Here is a 21,846-nt window from a genome sequence, read left to right on the forward strand (position 1 = left end):
CAACCTAACACCCCACACCATTCAAACCCCAACACACCACCGCGCCGTCACCCCCTCACCACCGCCTACGACCCGACCCAACCCCCCTCTCCACCTCGTAGCTAGGACCCTCTCCCGTCACCCCCTCACCATCGTGTATCGCACCAAAACCCAAAAAAAAAAATCCCAGCCGAATGAGCATCGGACCCATCGGGTCCATCGGACCCAGAGCCAAAAAAAAAAAAAAAAAAAAAAAATCCGCCCAAGACCATCGGACCCATCTAGTCCATCGGACCCGCAGCCAAAAAAAAAAAAAAAAAAAAAAATCCAGCCCAAGACCATCTGGACCCGTAGCCAAAAAAAAAAAAAAAAAAAAAAATCCAGCCAAGACCATCGGACTGGACCCATCGGACCATCGGACCAGACCCATCGGGACCATCGGACCGGACCCATCGGGACCATCGGACCGACCCCATCGGACTGTCTTCTTCCCCAAAAAAATTTGCAGATCCGAATCCACCCATTCTACTCAAAATTTCTTAGATCTAACAAATAATAGGTTTCACAAACAATCCAAAACAAAATCACAAACACAATAAATCTAACCTTTTTAACAAAAAAAAAAAAAAATGAAGAACATGGTTTCGGTTCGGCGTGGGTGGGCTCATCGTCGATTGGCTGGGTCACCATGGGTGGGCTCGTCGTCGATGGGCTGGGTCGAAGTTGCCTGCGCCGTGCGCCGTCACCATGAGCACAACTTCGGGTTTTTGTGAGTTGAGGAGGCTCACCGAGAGAGAGGAAGAGAGAGGCTGAGATTAGGATTTGAAATGTGAGGGGGTATTTTTGGGATTTTGAAAAAAAAGGTATAGTTTTTTTAGAGTTTAGGTTTTTGGTTTAATAATAAATTTTTTTAATTATTTAAGTATATAAAATCAAAATTCCCTATGAAAATTAGACTTTCAAACTCTCTCAAGTTTCTTTAGATAAAATTTGAATGAGTGAAAAACTCAAATATTAAAATTTTATATTTATAGGAAAATTATTCTATCAATATTTACGCCATATTAATTATTAAAATATTTAGTAAATCAATTTAACCATATAATTGTGATCAAATGCAATAACTCATTTTATTACAATTTATGCCATATATATATAGAAAATATTCTTATAATAATTGCCTCAATTTAAGGAATGCATGCTAGAATTGGTACAACTTTGGTGAAATTCTACTCACTACTATATATAAGTTTTAGAGAATTTTTTTTTATAATGTAATTGTTTTCAATTAATAATGGCTCATTTCACCCAATTGCCTCATTTTAAGAAATACTCTCTAACACCACTATATATAATTTTGAAGATTTTTATAAGCGATAATGTAATTCTTTGTGACAGAAGTTTATATATAAGCAGATGCCAATAAAATTTGAAGTAATTGTAAAGAACAATATAGCGACGAGTATTACAAATAATTATCAGACCAATATATAGATATATAAATTCATATAACCAATTATAAATAATAATTATTCACCGAAAAAAGAACTGACAAATGTTAGCTATGTATTAATATATGGATAAGCACTACAATTTCAATTGCGCTAAATTACAAATCTTACTTGATTATATTATTGATTCAATAACACACTAGTCTCCAAATCAGTTTGGGACAGACTTATCAATTAAGAAAAAGATGATATATATATACGAATCATCGATCATTACAAAACCCAAATGTACCGAAATGCCTCAAGCTGCAGATGGAGCTGTTACATACTTAACCCTACCGGCAGCTTTGGAGAGAGCATCAATGAAGGGCTGCATATTCACCGCCTCGGCTTGGACACCTCCCACGGCGGATCCAATCGGTTTCTTATAGTCTAGGGACTCATCGTTGTAAATGTCCCACCATTTCTTTATCAACATCTTAATATCATCTCTCTGCATATTCTCCTCTTTTCCTGTGTACCTCCATGGCTTTGATCCCTGATAACAACATTTATTTCATTTTTATTTAACTAACCCAACCAATATATTGTTGTATATATATATATTTATTGGAAACCTAGCTAGCTATTATTATATATATACTTACCGTTGCACAGTAGTGCACCACTTTGACCTTGTCAAGCTCAACATTCTCCGGATGACGCCATAACATAGCCAATACAAGATTGTAAACAAGTGGAATAGGCTTATAAATGTCTTTAAAGTACATGTTCAAAAAGTCCTGCATACACAAATCAAATAATTATTAAGCTATAATAACAACTACATATACACATATATAGACAAAGCGTATCAATATTATAAAGTTATATATTGCATACATTACATACCTGTTCAGCAAATGAGGTTGGAGTTGTGACTTTCAAAGTTCTTAAGAGATCATGATAAGTAGAGAGATTTGGCTCAAAGACAAACATGCCAGCGTTGAAGTAAAGGGCCGGAGGTGGACCCAACTCGGCTGTGGGCCACTTCACTCTCTCAGGGCATTGCTGGCAGTAGCCTACCTTATACTGAGGAGTGTGAGACCATGTCTTCTCGCAAAAACAGTCCATAACAGCGTAGAAATTCCCCTCGGCCAAATCGAAGAGGTGGTCTATGTTGTCGTATACCTGAATATCTCCATCCAAGTATATCATCTTACTATACTCTACGAACTGTACAAAAAAAATTAAAAAGGGTAATTTCGTCAATTCATGTCTACATGCAAACTATAAGACTGCCACGTAATCAAACGACGTAAGTAGTAACTACCTACTACGTACCTCCCATATACGGAGCTTGGAGTAGTTGATGACGTAATATGCCATGGCGAATTGGGTCTGGTTCTCGGGTGGGTAAACGGGTTCGATCTCTCGGACTATACACCCTTGTGATTCTAGAATCCGACGGTGATCCTCCGGTACGTCGGGTAGTACGGCCACCACTAAAGGGTACGCCGATTTAACCTTCCTTAACCCTTTCGCTAAACCAACAACGCCTTTCACGTAGTCACCGTTACCCGCTAAGAAAGTCACGTATGCCCGTCTGGGTAGGGTTGCGGGTTTGGTAAACGGAGCGGTTTTAACCGAGGTTGGGACAAGTTCCGGTGGAGCCATGTTTTAAGGCGAAGGAGAGCTTTTTTCTTGGAGAGATTAAACGAGCGAGAACGAGCACTAGAGAGAGAGAGAGAGCTTTAAAGTGCTTTGTAAGTGTTTGTGAAATGGTTTTTGGTTGGGGAATTATGAGAAGTGGCGAGGTGCTTAAATAAGCAGGAGAATGAAAATGGATTACGAGAAAAAGTGATCAACCACTTGTGAAGGATCTTGGCCTCTTTGTCCTACACGTGTCATGATGAGTAATCCAACGGTGTATGAGAAGGTTCTATGAAGATTCTGGAATTGGTCTATGTTAATTTAATTCATTTTAGTTTGGAGTAGAAGACACTAGAACCATATAGTTTATGTATTATAACACTGATCTTGAATATTCATGCCCAACCGAGTTAAGGTAGGACTTCTCTATGGTTCGGTATAGCTTAGCTATGATATTCCTAAAGTATTTATATTAATTTATACTTTTTATATTTCCTCCAAAAAAGAAAAATACTACTTTTTAATTATGTATATTTTTTTATTAGACATTTTGTTAGTAAAGCCCAAAGATCAAGGCCCAATATTAATTGACCCAAAACTAATGGACCAAAATACTACTTCTTTTGAACTTCTTGTTTTATTCGTGTGTAGCTATGTCTCAGAAGGTGTTGCGTGCTTTAAAGAAGAGGTCGGGCGATGCCTCTAGTCAGATATCTTCATCCAAACGGTCAAAGGTCGATGAAGTTCCGCCCAATAAGGACATAGTCCTTAAAACCCACCAGCCTGCAGGAAGAACTCAAAGTCATAGGAGGTAACTTGCTAAAAAGAAAACGTAAAGTCTAAACATGTAGTTAAAATCCTAAAGGCTCGGGCTGTTGGAATCAGAACCTCAAGGATTTGGAAGTAAGCTTACTTAGCAAAATTTAGGAGGTATACACTAAATACTACATGAATTTAAAGATAAAAGTGTGCAAATATTCAAAGCGAATTACATACATAGAAGTCCCGTTGCAAGGGCATAAAAATTTTCTTTGCATTTGCAAAAAGAGGGACCTTTGTCCCCCAAAGAAAACCAAAAAGAAAAAATATTATTAGTTTGATAAAAAAAATCAAGGCAAAGATGGATCAGTCGGTGGTTGGGTAAAATCTGGCTGGCTGTCGTTAGGGGCCTCCAGAGCTGAAGAGTCAACCAAAGGAGGAGCATCAGCAATTGGAAGGGTTGAATCTTCCAAGTTCTCGCCTTCCAAGAGGTCAGTTCTAGAGCAACTCCCCAGATGCTCTAGTTGCCTTTGTGACTTCTTATGCTTCATCTAGCTTGAGGATTTGAGGCATAATCTGTTCTTTGTCATCATCATCATCCAGGAACTCCATTATAGACTTATTGAGTTTCCAAAGTGTAATGGAGAGAACATGAAATCCTGCTTCAATCTACAACATCTTAACCTCATGATCATACTTCTCCTGAGCCCTTTATTGGTTTTGGTTCTCCAACTCCGAAGCTTTATTCTTGGATTTCTCAAAGGCTTCCTTAGTAGTACTTAATTTGACTTCAACATCCTCCATCTTTTTCAGAACATCTTTCTCTGTTTGCTCCACAATCTGTTGTAATTCCAAATAGTGTTTTATCTGTTTCTCAAGAGTGGCAGTAGAGACGATCTTGTTGTTCAAAGTGAGAGTATCATTGTTATACTCCTGGGATAAAGAATTGTACTTAATTATACTCCAACCAAGTCTTTAAGGTCCTCTTTGGCTTTTTTCAAGTTCTACTCTAAATCGCTGATCCGAGATTGAGCCTGAGTATAGAACTCATTATATTTGTCTTCATGCTCTCTCAACCTTATTTTCCTTTTTCTCATGAGCAATGACCTTGTCCAAAGACTCCTTCACCCTTTGTTTGATGACAACTTCAATCTTGGCATTAACTTCGATTGGAGCTTTAGCGTGTTAGGCTATTTTTAGCCTATGTTTTTGGATCTAATTTATGTGCGTTTTTAGCTGTGTTGGGACGGAATTACGCTTGTTTTCTATGTTTTCAGGTTCTTTGGAATAAAAGAGGTCTCGGGTGCAGAAATTCGTTAAAAGATGTGCGGAGCCGAAGAAAACACAATTTCTGAGTAATTGTGCACATCTGGCCGCGGCTAAACACAACCTGGCCGCGGCTAGATTTCGAGAATCTAGAGGCTTCAGTCGCCGCGGCGATGAAGAGGCTCGCCGCGGCCATTTAAAAGATACAGAGAGACCCCTTATTTTCAATTATCTCGCCGCGGCGAGAGGAAGCTTGGCCGCGGCGAGATCCCGTACGGACCAGGGGCATTTTCGTCCATCGAACCCTAAATTTCAGTTATAAATAGAAAACTGCGATTGAAAGTCTGGGAGAGCGATTAGAAACCCTAAAATACAGCTGAGAGCGGCAGGAAGAGCACAGAGATTGAAGTGAAGATCCAGAATTCATCCACCAACAGTTTCTTTCTCTATTCCTCTTTAATTTATTTATGTTGAATATTGTCATAGGAATGGTTATGGATTTATTTCTGAACTAAATTTCCCATTTAGGGAGGATGATGATTGTTGTTTAATGTTTTGCCTAGTTAATGTTTAATTGCCATTCCTCCATTCTTGTTTGTGAAATTATCTTAATTTGTGTTTAATTTCATGTTTAAGATTGATCACCTTGTGCATGTTCTATGATCTCAATTCAAAATCTGAAAAGTGAGAATTGAGAATGCTAAAATTAAGATAATCGATGTTCTATGTGAAACGAAAGTATTCACATGACTTATGTGACGAGTAGATTATTACTTAATGCTGATTTCATGTTAGTTTAATTAAGGAATTAATTAGATAACATGTGATTTAGAATCTAGAAGATCTGAAAGGAGCTAGGTTATTTCATAATCTGTCATTCACTTCAAGAATAGGATAGTAATTAAGCATTAACGATTTGGGTAAACAACAACAGGATTCTCCTCCCTATTATCTCATCTTGCTCAACTTTCAATTGTGTTATTAAGTTTTCTGAATTACTTTCATACTTTACTATTTTTAAATCATAATTACTTTTGATCCGCCAGATAGAATTATAAGTATAGTTTAGTGGTATTTAATCCAATTCCCTGTGGGATCGACCTCACCTGTGTGAGATTTACTACTTGATTGCGTATACTTGCGTAGTATTAATAAAATATAGCAACAAGTTTTTGGCGCCGTTGCCGGGGAATTGTTAAAGATTAATATTACATAAAATTATACTAACTTCTACTTTGGTATATTTTCTCTTGCTGATTTTTTCTAACCTTTTTCTTGCAATAATTTCTTGATCTATTTCAGGAATCCTAAGTGCATGCGCCGTCAAGGACAAACAGTCACATTACCAGTTGATCCTGAAATTGAGAAAACTTGCAGGAGGAATCGAAAGAACAAGAGGCAAGAAAGAGTTTCAAAGAATCGCCGAAACATCGTAGATCATGGCTGCCAATGTGAACAATAATGCTGGAAACAATGGGGGTAATAACGGTAATAATGGAGGTGCCGTGGAAGATCAAGCTAATGGCCGTAGCTTGAGAGATTACATTCTCCCTACTCTGACGGGAGTGCAACATGTATCACACGGCGAAGGGATGCAAATAATTTCGAGATTAAGCCCGCCATACTACAAATGGTGCGGCCTTCACCCGCTTTGGTGGACTCCCTTCGAAGACCCCAATCCGCATCTATCGAACTTCATGGAGTTATGTCGACCTTCAAAGTCAATGGGGTTAGTGATGACGCCATCCGTTTGAGACTCGTTTCCATTCTCACCGAGAGAGCGAGCCAAGAGTTGGTTGATCTCCTTGCCACCAAATTCTATAGCAACATGGACGTACTTAGCAACAAAATTTCGTCTAAATTCTTCCCTCCAAAGAAAGTCCGCAAAGCCGCGAGGAGAAATAAACAACTTCGTCAAGAAGATAATGAATCTCTCCATGAGGCTTGGGAGAGGTTTAAAGATCTAATCGTAAAATGCCCTCATCATGGCATAGAAAAGTGGATGCCGGTTCACAATTTCTACAACGGGTTGGTTGGTAACACTAGAACTCGATAGATGCGGCTGGTGGAGCTTTTATGAGAAAGAGTGCTAATGAGGCTTACGATCTATTGGAGGAGATGGCTCTAAATAATCAGCAGTGACCAACTGAAAGGAGTCAAACTAAGAAAGTAGCTGGTGTGCTAGAGGTTGACGCCATCACAAAGTTGACAGCTCAAGTTGAGGCCTTGACAAAGCTGATTGCAGGGCAAGCTAAACAAGCCCAAGTTATTTGTGAGATATGTGGAGGCAACCATCACTTTTCGCAGTGTCGAGCGGATGTGGATAATTTGCCAATGGATCAAGCAAAAGCCATTGGGAACTACTCCCAAAATAATAATTATGGGCACAACCAACAGGGGTTCTACCAGCAGAGAAATCAGCCCCAACAAAACCAACAACAAAGTCCTAGTGGAGGCTCCAATATCCAAGCTGATTTATTGCTCCAATTCATGATGGAAACTAGAGCCTCTATTAAAACTCTAGAAACTCAAATGGAACAATTGTCTACTCAAGTGGCAAACCAAGCTCAAGGAAATTCAGCTAGCACTAGTGAGGCAAAAGGAAAAGAGCAATGTAAAGCAATTTCCTTGAGGAGTGGAAAGAGTTATGAAGGACCTAGTGGCAAGCAACCAGTTGAAGATGGGGTTCAGGATCAACAGTACGTACACCGACACCAAAGGAAAAGAAGGCTACCGATAGCCCCGCACCACCACAACAAGCCTCCACCAATCGGCATTGATCATCATGTGAAGATACCTTATCCTCGCAGACTCCGAAAGACCAATCTAGACAAGCAGTTTACAAAATTTCTAGAGGTCTTCAAAAGACTACACATCAACATTCCTTTTGCTGAAGCCTTGGAACAAATGCCCCGTTATGTGAAGTTCATGAAGGAGATATTGTCTAAGAAGAGAAAAATGGAGGACTATGAAACAGTGGCATTAACTGAGGAGTGTAGCGCCATTTTGTAAAAGAAACTACCGCCCAAGCTTAAAGATCCGGGTAGTTTCAATATTCCATGCTCTATAGGGGGTTCGGTGGAAACTAAAGCTCTATGTGATCTGGGAGCAAGCATTAATCTAATGCCGTTGTCTGTCTTCAAAAGGCTAGGATTGGGAAAAGCAAAGCCCACAATGTTGACTCTACAACTAGCGGATCGTTCTCTAACTCATCCTCGTGGCATAATTGAAGATGTACTGGTGAAGGTTGGTAAGTTTATCTTCCCTGCTGATTTCTTAATTCTTGATATGGAGGAAGATTCAACTATTCCCATTATTTTGGGAAGACCATTCTTGGCCACGGGTCGAGCATTAATAGATGTTCAAAAGGGGGAGTTAAAGTTGCGAGTCCAAGATGAAGAGGTCAATTTTAATGTTTTTGCCCCAACTGACATTCCTACCTGTTGCAAGATTGAGATGGTGAAGGGTTCTTTTGTTAAAGCTGATAAGAAGAAAGCAAAGCCTAAAGAGCGACTTCGAACGATTCAGCGTCGTTGGAAAAGATTGATGTGTGGTAGTTCTGAAGGTGAGCTTACTCTTGTGCAAAACTCTGAAATTAACACTATTGGTGGTAAATTTTCTTCATTTAGTGCGAGGGCTCTTTTGAATGCAAAGGGTGGACTTGATCCCTTCTGATGGGGCTCAGGTAAGTTTCTCTCACCCTGGTTTATTTTCATACATTGGGGACAATGTGCATTTTAGTTTGGGGGGGGGGGAGACTTAAATTTTTCAGTTTATTTGTTTTAGTTTAGTTTGTTTTAGTTTTTTTTTAGTCTTGTGTGATAGCTAAATTGAAAGATTGATTGAATTGTTGTTATTCACTTGTGCAATGGATTAAAACATAACTGTGTGCTTGACTTGCAACTGTTTGAATTAAGATGGATGTGTGCTAGGAAGTGATTCATGTAGACTTAAAACATTTGCTATTCTCACATATCACCTCTGTTCTATTTGGTTTGTGGAATGATTGATTGAACATGGAATAGAATTTGTATGACATACTCTCTTGAAGCGAAATCCTTGATATTTTTTGTTTGGAAAGTGATTTAGGCAAGTTTTCTTTGGAACGATTGAGCCTTTCAAGCCTACCTAGAAATTTTTACCATAGTATACCCAAAGTTGAGCCTTAGCCTGTTTTAAAAATTTTTCACCACTTAACTGAGCTGAATTCATATCTTAAATTCTTTTCACCCTGAACGTACCTTATTATGCCATGAGCCTTGAAGCAAGTTTGGGGGGATAAGTGATGTAAGTGAAAAAAAAAAAAAATATAAAGTGTAGGAATGAGAGATTGAAAAAAAAAAGAATAATATTGTGTGTTGTGCCTATGAAAAAAAAAAAAAAGAAGAAAAAAATGTATTCTTGAAGAAAAAAAGTTAAGAAAATTATGAGGTACACACATAAGAAAAATTGCAATCTCTTATTTCTGTTTTTGGGATATATGGAAAGAAAGCAAAATAAATGTCTAGGCTTGCTTGGTTAATAGTGCTTATGGTATAGTATAGCCTAAATGACTTCTCACCTACCCATGTACCTAAGCCATGTGATGTTAACCGAAAAAGACCTATTGATTCCGAATAGAAATTTGTCAACATTAGTGGAGAGAGGTATGTCATTCAAACTTATTGATCATGTGTTAGTGGGATGTTGGAAAGTTTAGAACAGTTGTGATATTGATGGCAATTGCGATGCTTTATGTTTGTATGAATTACTTACTTGTAAATTGCACATTCAACTTAGTTCTTAGAGTTGGCAAGTTGAAATTCTGGTTATTGATGGATTGAAGTTGTGCAGGTGGTGGTAACAATTAAATTGTTGGAAAGTTTAGCTATCATTGTCAGTTTGTTTTTAGTTTAGTCTTAGTTTACTCGGGGACGAGTAAAGAGTCAGTTTGGGGGAGTTTGTTAGGCTATTTTTAGCCTATGTTTTGGATCTAATTTATGTGCGTTTTTAGCTGTGTTGGGACGGAATTACGCTTGTTTTCTATGTTTTCAGGTTCTTTGGAATAAAAGAGGTCTCGGGTGCAGAAATTCGTTAAAAGATGTGCTGAGCCGAAGAAAACACAATTTCTGAGTAATTGTGCACATCTGGCCGCGGCTAAACACAACCTGGCCGCGGCTAGATTTCGAGAATCTAGAGGCTTCAGTCGCCGCGGCGATGAAGAGGCTCGCCGCGGCCATTTAAAAGATACAGAGAGACCCCTTATTTTCAATTATCTCGCCGCGGCGAGAGGAAGCTTGGCCGCGGCGAGATCCCGTACGGACCAGGGGCATTTTCGTCCATCGAACCCTAAATTTCAGTTATAAATAGAAAACTGCGATTGAAAGTCTGGGAGAGCGATTAGAAACCCTAAAATACAGCTGAGAGCGGCAGGAAGAGCACAGAGATTGAAGTGAAGATCCAGAATTCATCCACCAACAGTTTCTTTCTCTATTCCTCTTTAATTTATTTATGTTGAATATTGTCATAGGAATGGTTATGGATTTATTTCTGAACTAAATTTCCCATTTAGGGAGGATGATGATTGTTGTTTAATGTTTTGCCTAGTTAATGTTTAATTGCCATTCCTCCATTCTTGTTTGTGAAATTATCTTAATTTGTGTTTAATTTCATGTTTAAGATTGATCACCTTGTGCATGTTCTATGATCTCAATTCAAAATCTGAAAAGTGAGAATTGAGAATGCTAAAATTAAGATAATCGATGTTCTATGTGAAACGAAAGTATTCACATGACTTATGTGACGAGTAGATTATTACTTAATGCTGATTTCATGTTAGTTTAATTAAGGAATTAATTAGATAACATGTGATTTAGAATCTAGAAGATCTGAAAGGAGCTAGGTTATTTCATAATCTGTCATTCACTTCAAGAATAGGATAGTAATTAAGCATTAACGATTTGGGTAAACAACAACAGGATTCTCCTCCCTATTATCTCATCTTGCTCAACTTTCAATTGTGTTATTAAGTTTTCTGAATTACTTTCATACTTTACTATTTTTAAATCATAATTACTTTTGATCCGCCAGATAGAATTATAAGTATAGTTTAGTGGTATTTAATCCAATTCCCTGTGGGATCGACCTCACCTGTGTGAGATTTACTACTTGATTGCGTATACTTGCGTAGTATTAATAAAATATAGCAACATAGCGGCCTTGTCTCGTCTCTTCTTGAGATTGATGCGCTCAGACCTTAGCAATTCAAGCTTATAAGCGTTCTTGTTGATCAATGCACAATTCCTCTTCACCATAAGACTAACCTATAAGAGGAATCATATACGAGTCAGATATCTAAAATAGGCATACTTCTTTCCAAACATAACACAGGCAAAGTCCACTTACAACATTGTCCTTGTTCCTCATGTAATTTTCCACGTAGATGGGATCACCACTCCCCATCATGGAAAATTTATCAGCACCCAGCTTACAGCTAGTGGTCGCACTCAGGTCTAACAGATTAGACAAGAATGGAACCAGATCAGTCCCAACCTTGGGATGAAGCCTCTCCACCACTTCCACTCGGTTAAAAATATGAGGGAAGGGCTCATCCCACTTATCATAATCTGCAACTCTGCATTGCACTTGGTGGATATATTGGAAGCTAATCTCCCCATCTCATCGTACTCAGCACTTTACCTTTTTGACTAGAATTGTTCGATGGCCTCCATCTGTGCTTGTACTTCTTCAGGTAATGACATATACCTAATAGGAAGATTAAATTGGGGAGGAGAAAGCTAAGGAAGAGTTGTATTTTCCCTAGACATTTAAGTGGATGTAGCCAGAATATTTTTGGGTAATGGAGGTAGTAGAGGTAGATCGTGAGCTTCTTTGCTGGATCAGGCATTCCTCCTTGAAGATCTTCCGCCATCAGTGGCATGAGATCTCTTCTAGGAATGAGGATCATAAGCTTGTTTCCTTAAGGCAGCCAACTATTGCACCTTTTCTTTGATGTCCACCTTAGCCTTTTTACTCACACCACCGTTCAAAGTCCAGGACCTCTTCTGGAAATAATGACTAGCCCATCGCAATCTAAAGAATCCTCATCAACCTAATGCATAGGCATTTGTCACAATGGCACGACATCTAAAGCAGTATCTGTCAAGTCGATAATCGGAGCAGGCAAATTTTCCTAGGTTGGAGCCTTTAGAGCAGCCTCTTGGCTTTGGGCTAGAGGTGTTGGCTTCTGAGATCCACTCCTAGAGACTTGCGCAGATTTACCCTTGATCTTTTTGTCTTTAGCCACCTCACGGACTTCATTGGCCCTGGAGTTGATGGCATCCAAGAAATTATTTAAAATTCCCATATAAATATGTGGCAAGGTGTTCTGAAAAAACAAATAAAGTAGTGACATGTTAGATTATATCAAATGTAACTACAACAAAACTTATTTAACAACATACAAGAATGATCCAAATCATTTATCTTGGCATAATTGGTTTTTCCTGTAGCAAAAGGGACAATATCTTCTTGACCTAAATTAGTCTCATATTGGAATAACCCTGAAAAATAAATTTTAATAAGTGCATCCACTCTAAAATTGTGGTGTATTGGAGGAACAAAGTTTTTTGGACTTCTCAGTATGTAGTCTACCTTATCTAATTAATCAGTGCTAGAGTACTTATCTTGGTCTAAATCAAAAGAAGTATTGGTCGAATCCACCTTGTATTACTTAAAGCTGCCAGGGATGGATCTCTAATTACACGGCGCCAAAAACTTGTTACGAATTTTATGATTACTACGCAAGTATACGCAATCAAGTAGTATCTCACGCAAGTGAGGTCGAACCACAGGGAATTGGATTGACTTCAGTTGTGCTAGGCAAATTCCCTTGAGGACGGGTTGCTACCTGAGTTGCTAGTTGGCCCATATGAGTCTGCAGGTCTTTAATTGAGGATCTAGTTTCAGTCATGAATTGTAGCAGTAAATCTATTTGCAAACTAGAATTTCCACCAGAGGCTTGTTGCTGATTAAACTGTTGGTTCTGTGTCTGGTTCTGATTTCGTTGCTGATAGAACCCACTGTTTCTTCGATTACCACCTTGGTTGAACCCAAAATTGTTGTTGTTGTTCTGTGAAAAATTTCCAATGGCTTTTGCTTCATCCATTGGCAAATCATCCACATCTGCTTGACACTCTGAAAAGTGATGATTTCCTCCACATATCTCACAAACAATTTGGGCTTGTTTAGCTTGCCTTGCAATTAGCTTTGTCAATGCCTCAACCTGAGCTGTCAACTTTGTGATGGCATCAACCTCTAACACACCAGCTACATTCTTATTTTGACTCCTTTCAGTTGGCCACTGCTGATTGTTTAGAGCCATCTCCTCCAATAGATCGTAAGCCTCATTAGCACTCTTTCTCATAAAGGCTCCACCAGCTGCTGCATCTATCAGAGTTCTAGTGTTTCCAACCAACCCGTTGTAGAAATTGTGGACCAGCATCCACTTCTCTATACCATGATGAGGGCACTTTCTGATCAAATCTTTAAACCTCTCCCAAGACTCATGGAGAGATTCATTATCTTGTTGGCGTGTTGTTGATTTCTCCTCGCGGCCTTAGCGTACTTTGTTGGAGGAAAGAACTTTGACAAGAATTTCGTGGCCAGATCATTCCAGGCGGCAATAGAGTTCGGTGGCAAGGAGTTTCACCAACTCTTGGCTCGTTCTTTGAGCAAGAATGGGAACAGTCTCAGTCGAATGGCATCATCACTAACTCCATTAACTTTAAAAGTTTCACAAAGTTCCATGAAGTTAGAGAGATGCAGATTAGGATCTTCAGAAGGGAGGCCACCAAACTGAACTGAAGACTGCACCATTTGAAGTATGGCAGGTTTGATCTCAAAGTTGTTCGCATCCATCGCCGTGGCCTCGATACATGACCGCACTCCCGTTAGAGTAGGGAGTATGTAATCTCTCAAGCTACGACCATTAGCTTGATCTTCCACGGCACCACCATTATTACCATTGTTTGCAGCATTCGCATTCACATTAGCAGCCATGGTTTCTGTTGTTTCAGCAGTTGCTGAAACTCCTTCTTGCCTCTTGTTCCTTTGGTTTCTCCTACAAGTCTTCTCAATTTCAGGGTCAATGGGTAGTATAACTGCTTGCCCTTGGCGGTGCATGCACTCAAAATACCTGAAATAGATAAGAACAGTTTTGTAAGAGAAAGGTTAGAAATTCAGCAAGAGAAAATATACCAAAGTAGAAGTTAGTATAATTTTGTATAATATTAATCTTTAAACAATTTCCCAGCAACGGCGCCAAAAACTTGTTACAAGTTTTATGATTACTACGCAAGTATACGCAATCAAGTAGTATCTCACGCAAGTTAGGTCGAACCACAGGGAATTGGATTAAGTAATACTAAACTATACTTATGATTCTATTTGGTAAAACAATAATTTTGCAATTTTAAAGAAAATAACTCAGAAAATTAAAAAGAATAAACGACAATTAATCAAGATGAGAGATTAGGGAGGTGAATCCTGTTGATAAGTTACCAATGTTAATACCTAATTGCTATCCTTATCTTAATGTGAATGACAGATTATAAATTAACCTAACTCTTTTCAGATCTTTTAGGTTCTAAATCTTATGTTCTCTAATTAACTTCTTAATTAGATCAACATAAAATCAGCATTAAGCAATAATCTATTTGTCACTAAGGCTATGTAAATACTTTCGTTTCACATCAAAACCTAGACTATCCAATTTTAGCATTCTCAATTCTCACTTTTCAGATTTCGAATTGAGATCGTTAAACATGTAAAAGGTGATCAATCTTGCACATGGAATTAAACACAAATATAGATAGTATTCACAAACAAGATGAAGGAATGGCAATTATTTATTAACTAGGCATAAACTTAAACAACATTTATCATCTTCCCTTAATGGGAATTTGGCTCATATAAACAGTAAAAACATCCATGATTAATTCTGAAACAAAACTAAACATAAAAGAAGAAATAAGGGTAAAAGAAAGAAACTAGAAGGTGATATCGCTCCGGGTCTTCAAGATAGCTTCCTCTCCACCTTCATCCACTTTTTAGGTCTTTTTCTGCTTAGGTTGACCTCCAGAGTCGTATTCCTTATATTGGGATGAGAGGTGTGCCTCCAATTGAGAGAAAAATCAAAATTAGGTCAAAACTGCGATTTTCGTACCTAGTCGCGACTAGCATTTAAGCTGGTCGCGACTATAGGCAAAACTCAAAAAAACCGAGTTTCTGCCAAATCTCGAAGTCGCGACCTGGCTCTATGGAGGTCGCGACTACTAACGCGTCTGGAGCTGATTTTTTCAATTTTTTTTGCCAGTTTGTCCCGTCTTTTCACCATTTGACTGAATTTGAACTTTAACACCCTGGGAACCTGAAACAATGAAAATCAAGCGTAAAACTGCTCCAAAAGACACCGATAGACGAGAAAATGCTAACTTTACAGACCCGAAACATAGGCTAAATATAACCTAACACTTATCTTGGTCTAAATCAAAAGAAGTATTGGTCGAATCCACCTTGTATTACTTAAAGCTGCCAGGGATGGATCTCTAATTACATGAAAGGGTGTCTCACCACTTTCAGAGGTACTCCTCCTAGAGTACACTCGTTCTAGATAATGACTCCAAAATGAGTAGTGAGTTCTTCACCCTTAGTTATCTCTTTTGGAAACTTACTCCTTTAGTCAGCCAACCATGCACTGATCGTCAACCTTCACATCATTCAAGGCCATCTCAACAGTTATGGACGCAATGGCCTCTTTCAAGTCATCAAAGTCTCCTCGAATCAACTCATGGACGTTATCCTTCACTGACATCGCGTCGATGCTTTGGTGGGGAGAAATAAGGACAACCCCCTAGAGACTCTTGTTGATTACAAGGTGGGCCATTTGTAACTCCTTGGATGACAAGGAATTGTAGAAATTAATTTATTCCTCCAACTTCAGAGTCAGAGGCGATTGAGGAATGCAATTTAGAAAGAATAAAAATAGACATAAGAATATGAAGATTCATAAAGGAAAGAAGTAAAACAAGGACAAAAATCAAATACTTACTGGCTATGTTGAAGCTAAAGCTGAGTGTTGGAACTCTCCTCAATAGAAGTATAGAACCAATTGTAACGCCTTGACCCTCAGGGACGCCACATGTGTGCTTTTATAAACTTATTATCACTAATCTATAAATTTTAGAAAAGTGTGGTTTAATTTAAATCTTTAATTAAATTCAAAATGAAGACTTCCATTTTAAATACTATTAGGGATCCCCTGTTTATATATATAAAAAATCTTTTTACAATAGATTACATTTCCGAACATAGAAAGGAATTCAATCCTGCTTCCCAGAAGCCAAGACCCCACGACTGATATGTACATTGCTGGGAGACCTCTGACTCATGGCCGAACACAGCTTCTAACTTCCTTACCTGCACCACGAAGCACCCGTGAGTCACAATGACTCAGCAAGAAAAGCTACTATATAAAATCATAGAAAGTTCAAGTAAATTTCATTACAATGTAATATATATACCAATAGGTCATACATACTCAAGGTGCATAAATAACTTAATGTCTATGAGAGCACATTTATTACGTAATCAAGTATATTCATAGTTATTTATAATCAACAATCTCTGTGTTTCATACAACCTCCTAAATATTTATCATTATAAATACTCACCTTCAGTGCTTCATAAAACACTCTAATTCACACATTACCATAACTCCATAATCTCAGTGCTTCATAAAGCACTCTAATTCACGCATTACCATAATTCCATAATCTCAGTGCTTCATAAAGCACTCTAATTCACGCATTACCATAATTCCATAATCTCAGTGCTTCATAAAGCACTCTAATCTTACATCTCTATAAGCACGAATTCTTACATTTCGTGAGTCACTAAGATTCTGCAAGAAAAGAAACTAATTTCTTAAGCAATATAAAAGTCCATTCATTCACATTATAACAAAGATATATCCAGTTACAAATCATCACATAATAACATGCTTAATTCATTTCACAACTTCGTAATCACACAATACTGGTACTTTATAAAGTACCCTTACCACTCGTTAACCACGAGCTACTTATGTCACTATCGTTGCCCGATACAGCAAATGATAAGTAAGAAACCTATCCGCAGTTACAGGAGTAATTACTCATAACGGTAAAATGACCGTATCTTTTACTCGATCATAATTGCGTCACAACGATAATAATCGGTTCATATCATTACCCTCGATTATAATCGAGTCTCAACGATGATAATCGTTTCCTATTATTTCCTTCGATCATAATCGAGTCACAACCAATATATAACGTTAACCTCGATTAAGATTAAATCACAACAACATATACCACGATTTCAATCTTAATTGATATTGTAACAATCATAATATTAACCTTATACAGTATTTAATACTTTTCTTACCTTAGTTTAGAACTCAAGAGTACGGGCCGACTTGAGTGGAAAATAAGCTAGGCAATCTCGGTCCTATGTCTTAACAACCAAAACTCAATAAAAACCTTAATCAAATTTCTGATAATCGACTCCAATTCTCACAATCGAACACACCCTACTTTCCCCCGGATCAAACTAGCTTAACCATCTCTAAAACACCCTGAATTTCACTCCGAAAGACACCCCGAATCAGATCGGACTTGAGGAGAAAAATCCAAAATTTCCCCTTACTGTGAAAAACGGTCGGCCATTTTTCTGGGTGTCAGAAAAACGACCTACCTTTTTTTCCTGGCAGCCAGGAAATTTTCTAGTTTTCACCCCAAAAACAAATCAAACCTCCACCGAACCTGCTCAAACCTTCCAAATTAAACAGTATATTATAGTAAACATGACATAACCCAACAACCAATTCATTGCAATATATCAATTTGCTCAAAATCATACTTTAAAGTGAAGAAAACTCAACTTTGGTTTCAACAAACCAAAACCAATTCAAGCAGCCATGGAGACCACTTAAAACCATTCCCAACATGCTCAAAAACCTACCCTAAACACACCCCAAACCAAGTTTAAGTCCTACAGCAACAAAGAAGTAAAACCCTACTTCAAAACTAACTCAAAACTAGGATTTTCAATCCAAAAATTGTTGAGAACTTACCTTGATTGCTTCTAGGTTGGACTTAGGTTCTACAAGCTGCTTCAATTCAAGTGAAATGGTGAACTTTCAATCCTCTTGCTGGCTGGTCTTGGTTCACACGAAGGGGAGAAGAAGAAGAAACTTAGTTTCTTGCCTTGGAAGCTATTCCCTTTAAATAAGGTTTCATGCATTTCATTTCATTTCATTTTCATTTCATTTCATTTTTTTTCTTTTCTTACCAGCCCAAAAATAAAAGGGACACTAAAACCTAAAAGCAAAAAGACTAATTTACCCCCAATGAAAAAAAACTTTAAAATAACCTAGGGCATTTTTGTAATTTTGCTAATTCCATTAAACCAACATTCTAAAATTTCTAACCTAGTTCGGAATATTCCCAAAATAATTCTTCCATTAACGTCGTGACATTTCTGACCACATCGCTAAATTTCCACAATTGCCGGGCCCAAAAAAATATTTTATTTCGAAATTGATATCCTCGGTACTCACATATCCCAATATAATCTCCGCAATTAATAAATTACGCTATTTATTTCATTGAGTAAATTCTCAATGATTACCCTAAGCAAGATCGTAATCTTACTTCGTTACCAAAATAATTACATATTTAATAAAATATGTCTATTTAAATATTATTTATTTTTCGAGATATTACACCAATAGTCCCAGAAGTCATGTGTGCACTTCAGGGAACTGATTGGGCAGGCCACTTTTTTGGAGTATCTTTCCACTTATGTGCCGCCTTCTCCTTGTGACCCATCATGGTTTGAGATTTAATCTTGTAGAAATACAAGATCTCCTCAATTGTTGGTACTGCTTTCTTGTGCCACGAGCACACAATTTACCATCTAGATAGGAGACAGTAAACCTATGGATAAACTTGAAGGGCACAAATCCACCTATTGCACAGAATTTGGCGAAGTAACTCCTTAGCAGAAGGTGTGTACCCATCTCCACATAGGCCCAACTCCAGATGTCGAAGCCTCCATCAACACATTTACTTTGTTTCTCTACATGGATGGAGAGCCTATTCCTATACAACCCTAGAACACTTTTAAGTCCTCGCATTGTCTTGTATTTCTGAAGATTACCATAAAGACGAGGCATTGAGAATCATGTGCATTGTTCGAGTTAAGAGAGATGTGATCAAAGACATGAATGAGATGTTCTTCATCAGTGAGTGGAAGAGGATTTTGGTGGGCTTGGGAAGAAGACACCATGAACACAAAGTGAAGGTTAGAGGGGATATCAGGGATAGAGGGTGTGATGCTAGAAAAAGAGGGACAACACCTAAAATATAAATTAGTTAAAGGAAAAAACAGGAAGAGATACCTGGAGATGAAATGCCATCTAGGGTAGTGGGAAAATTGTAGCTCCATCCTTCCAGATCCTCTCCAGCCAAGTCTGCACAAGCCTAGATGCGTAATGATTAACAATTGATACCTGAAGGGGCAAAAAATAGCGGTTGCAGTTCCATGTTGGTCGTGGTGGAAGAGGATCTCACCATAAAACTCCTGGGTTCCAATAAATTTTGACACAACAGGCGCCGTCAAAATTAAATAGAGTTGAGAGAGAGAAATGAGGTTGAAGAGGAAATGGGTCTTAAGTAATCATCAAAGTCACATATAACATCAAGGGAAATAAATGGGTACGGTTGGAAGCAATAAATGAAAATTAGAAGTAAGAGAAGAAAGGAGAAAACATGCATGCACCTAGAATGAACTAGAATAAGTCTGAAGAAAACTTCAAAGAGAAGACAAACAAAATGCGAGGAGATTTTTTTAATTGCACCTGTAACTTTCATAAGAAAAGAAAGTACGTATGAGTTGACAATTTTTACGAAAAAGATTTATGTTTAACTCACACATATATGCATGGCGTTAATATCGCGTGATAAAAGAAGCAAAATTAAAATTTTTATATTTTAAAGTATTTTTTTTTTTGTATTTTATAAAAATATAACAACCCACATAGCAATTAATAAAGTAACTTAAATTACAAATTCATATAATAATCCAAATAACAATTACCAGAGCAATCTAAACTGTCAAAATGAAAAAAAAAAAAAATTACAATAATAGTATATAATTAAGACGCACACATATTACATGTAGAATTATGTAAGTTATAAATTATTTCCATTTATAAATGAGTATTGTTATGAAGTATCCATAGTATCGAATATTACGATAAAATGTCGTTTTATAATTGGCTAATAAATTTTTATAATATTTATATTGTAGTAAAATAAGCGGAATTTGATATTCAATTACACCAATAACAATATTAAAAGTTATACTAGGCACCATATCCTTTCACATTTTTCTTTATAAACAAACCTCTTCATAAACAAACACAATTTATTTATTCTCTTTCTTTGGGAAAAGTTTTCTTAAAGTACTTATTCTAATTCCATGCCTCCCCTGTAAAAGCATCTAAGTAACAACTACTTTTGACCGTGACAAAGAAGAATATATTGGCAATATATAGTAGAGAGAGTACGTGTGTGTGTGAGAAAGAGAAAACTCGTCTTTATCCTTTCTTTCAAGTACTTTGATATATTTTTTCTAAAAAAAAAAATTGATCTAGATTTATCCAATGGAGATAAATACGCATATATCCTTGTAAAATATTATATAAATATATATTTATTCAATTACATATGCCATTAAACCGAGTAATTTACGTAGGGCCACTCTAAACCATGATGATTTATATGTACATATAAATTTAATTGAGAATATGTTCTACACTCATAAATTTTATATATGGTCATTAATTGACTAAGTATTTGAAACCAACATGCTTTATCATATATATTATATATATTAGAAACACTTCTCATCACAATCCCTTATATGTGTGGTCTTTTTTGTTTCGTTGATAAATTACTGTGAATTGGTGATTGATTGTTAAATAATATATATAAACTGAATTATTAATGGATCCAAAGAAAGTTGTATATGGCGATAATGATGATGAGTACGGTGAAAAAGAGATAAGAAAGGGTCGGTCATGGACAAAAGATGAGGACTCTATACTCGTTAATTATATTAAGAAACATGGAGAGGGTCGCTGGAACTTTCTTGCCTATGCTTCAGGTAATTATTATAATATTATATATATATATATATTTTTTTTCAATTATATATATATGACAATCCATTATTTAGTTACTAAATATTATAGATATATAGTAGAGGGATACATTGTATTAACACTTGTTAGAATTATTACAGGTCTTAAACGAACAGGGAAAAGCTGTAGATATAGATGGTTAAACTACTTGCACCCCAACATTCAACGTGGAAATTTTACCCTCCAAGAGCAGCTTAAGATTCTTCAGTTCCAATTCTCGTGGGGTAACCGGTAACTAAATATATATCTTATATTATTATATTATATGATATTACAAAAGAAAATATATTGAAATTAACATTCAAATAATTTGTAACGTACGTATTTTTCTTTACAGAAATTCATGTATGTATTTGCTTTGCGCCTATATAGTATATGCGCCTACCATAATTTCGTATCATTACCTAAATTCTCGAAAGTTTTCATACTCTTGACTTGACTATATTATTAAATGTAATGCACATATGTTTA

The 21,846-nt window shown here is 37.1% G+C and overlaps 2 protein-coding genes and 1 non-coding gene across 3 annotated transcripts; 1 reads left to right on the forward strand and 2 right to left on the reverse strand.

Moving 5' to 3' along the window:
• Positions 1–1,528: 1,528 nt before the first annotated feature.
• LOC115725581 (galactinol synthase 1) lies at positions 1,529–3,407 on the reverse strand. The gene is made up of 4 exons (XM_030655192.2): positions 2,754–3,407; positions 2,322–2,645; positions 2,078–2,212; positions 1,529–1,968 (listed from the first exon to the last, which is right to left on the reverse strand). The coding sequence occupies exons 1-4, from the start codon at positions 3,084–3,086 to the stop codon at positions 1,732–1,734; spliced, it is 1,029 nt and encodes a 342-aa protein (XP_030511052.2). The 5' UTR covers positions 3,087–3,407; the 3' UTR covers positions 1,529–1,731.
• Positions 3,408–6,973: 3,566 nt separating this feature from the next.
• LOC115711789 (small nucleolar RNA R71) lies at positions 6,974–7,079 on the reverse strand. Its single transcript, XR_004010664.2, has one exon. It is a non-coding gene; the product is annotated as a small nucleolar RNA R71 (small nucleolar RNA).
• Positions 7,080–20,897: 13,818 nt separating this feature from the next.
• Positions 20,898–21,846, forward strand: LOC115716008 (transcription factor MYB24-like). Its single transcript, XM_030644699.2, has 2 exons — positions 20,898–21,338; positions 21,477–21,846. Exons 1-2 carry the CDS (start codon positions 21,179–21,181, stop codon positions 21,608–21,610), a joined length of 294 nt encoding a protein of 97 aa, XP_030500559.2. The 5' UTR covers positions 20,898–21,178; the 3' UTR covers positions 21,611–21,846.

Source organism: Cannabis sativa, unplaced genomic scaffold (assembly GCF_029168945.1).
Source record: "Cannabis sativa cultivar Pink pepper isolate KNU-18-1 unplaced genomic scaffold, ASM2916894v1 Contig3, whole genome shotgun sequence".
NCBI lineage: Eukaryota > Viridiplantae > Streptophyta > Magnoliopsida > Rosales > Cannabaceae > Cannabis > Cannabis sativa.

Excerpts from the sequence above, each read along its gene's own strand:
- LOC115725581 (XM_030655192.2), bottom strand. The coding sequence starts at position 3,086 with ATGGCTCCACCGGAACTTGTCCCAACCTCGGTTAAAACCGCTCCGTTT. Across the intron at positions 2,646-2,753 it reads CCAAGCTCCGTATATGGGAG|TTCGTAGAGTATAGTAAGAT; the intron begins GTACGTAGTAGG and ends TTTTTTGTACAG. Across the intron at positions 2,213-2,321 it reads CAACCTCATTTGCTGAACAG|GACTTTTTGAACATGTACTT; the intron begins GTATGTAATGTA and ends TTGTGTATGCAG.
- LOC115716008 (XM_030644699.2), top strand. The coding sequence starts at position 21,179 with ATGGATCCAAAGAAAGTTGTATATGGCGATAATGATGATGAGTACGGT. Across the intron at positions 21,339-21,476 it reads CTTTCTTGCCTATGCTTCAG|GTCTTAAACGAACAGGGAAA; the intron begins GTAATTATTATA and ends GAATTATTACAG.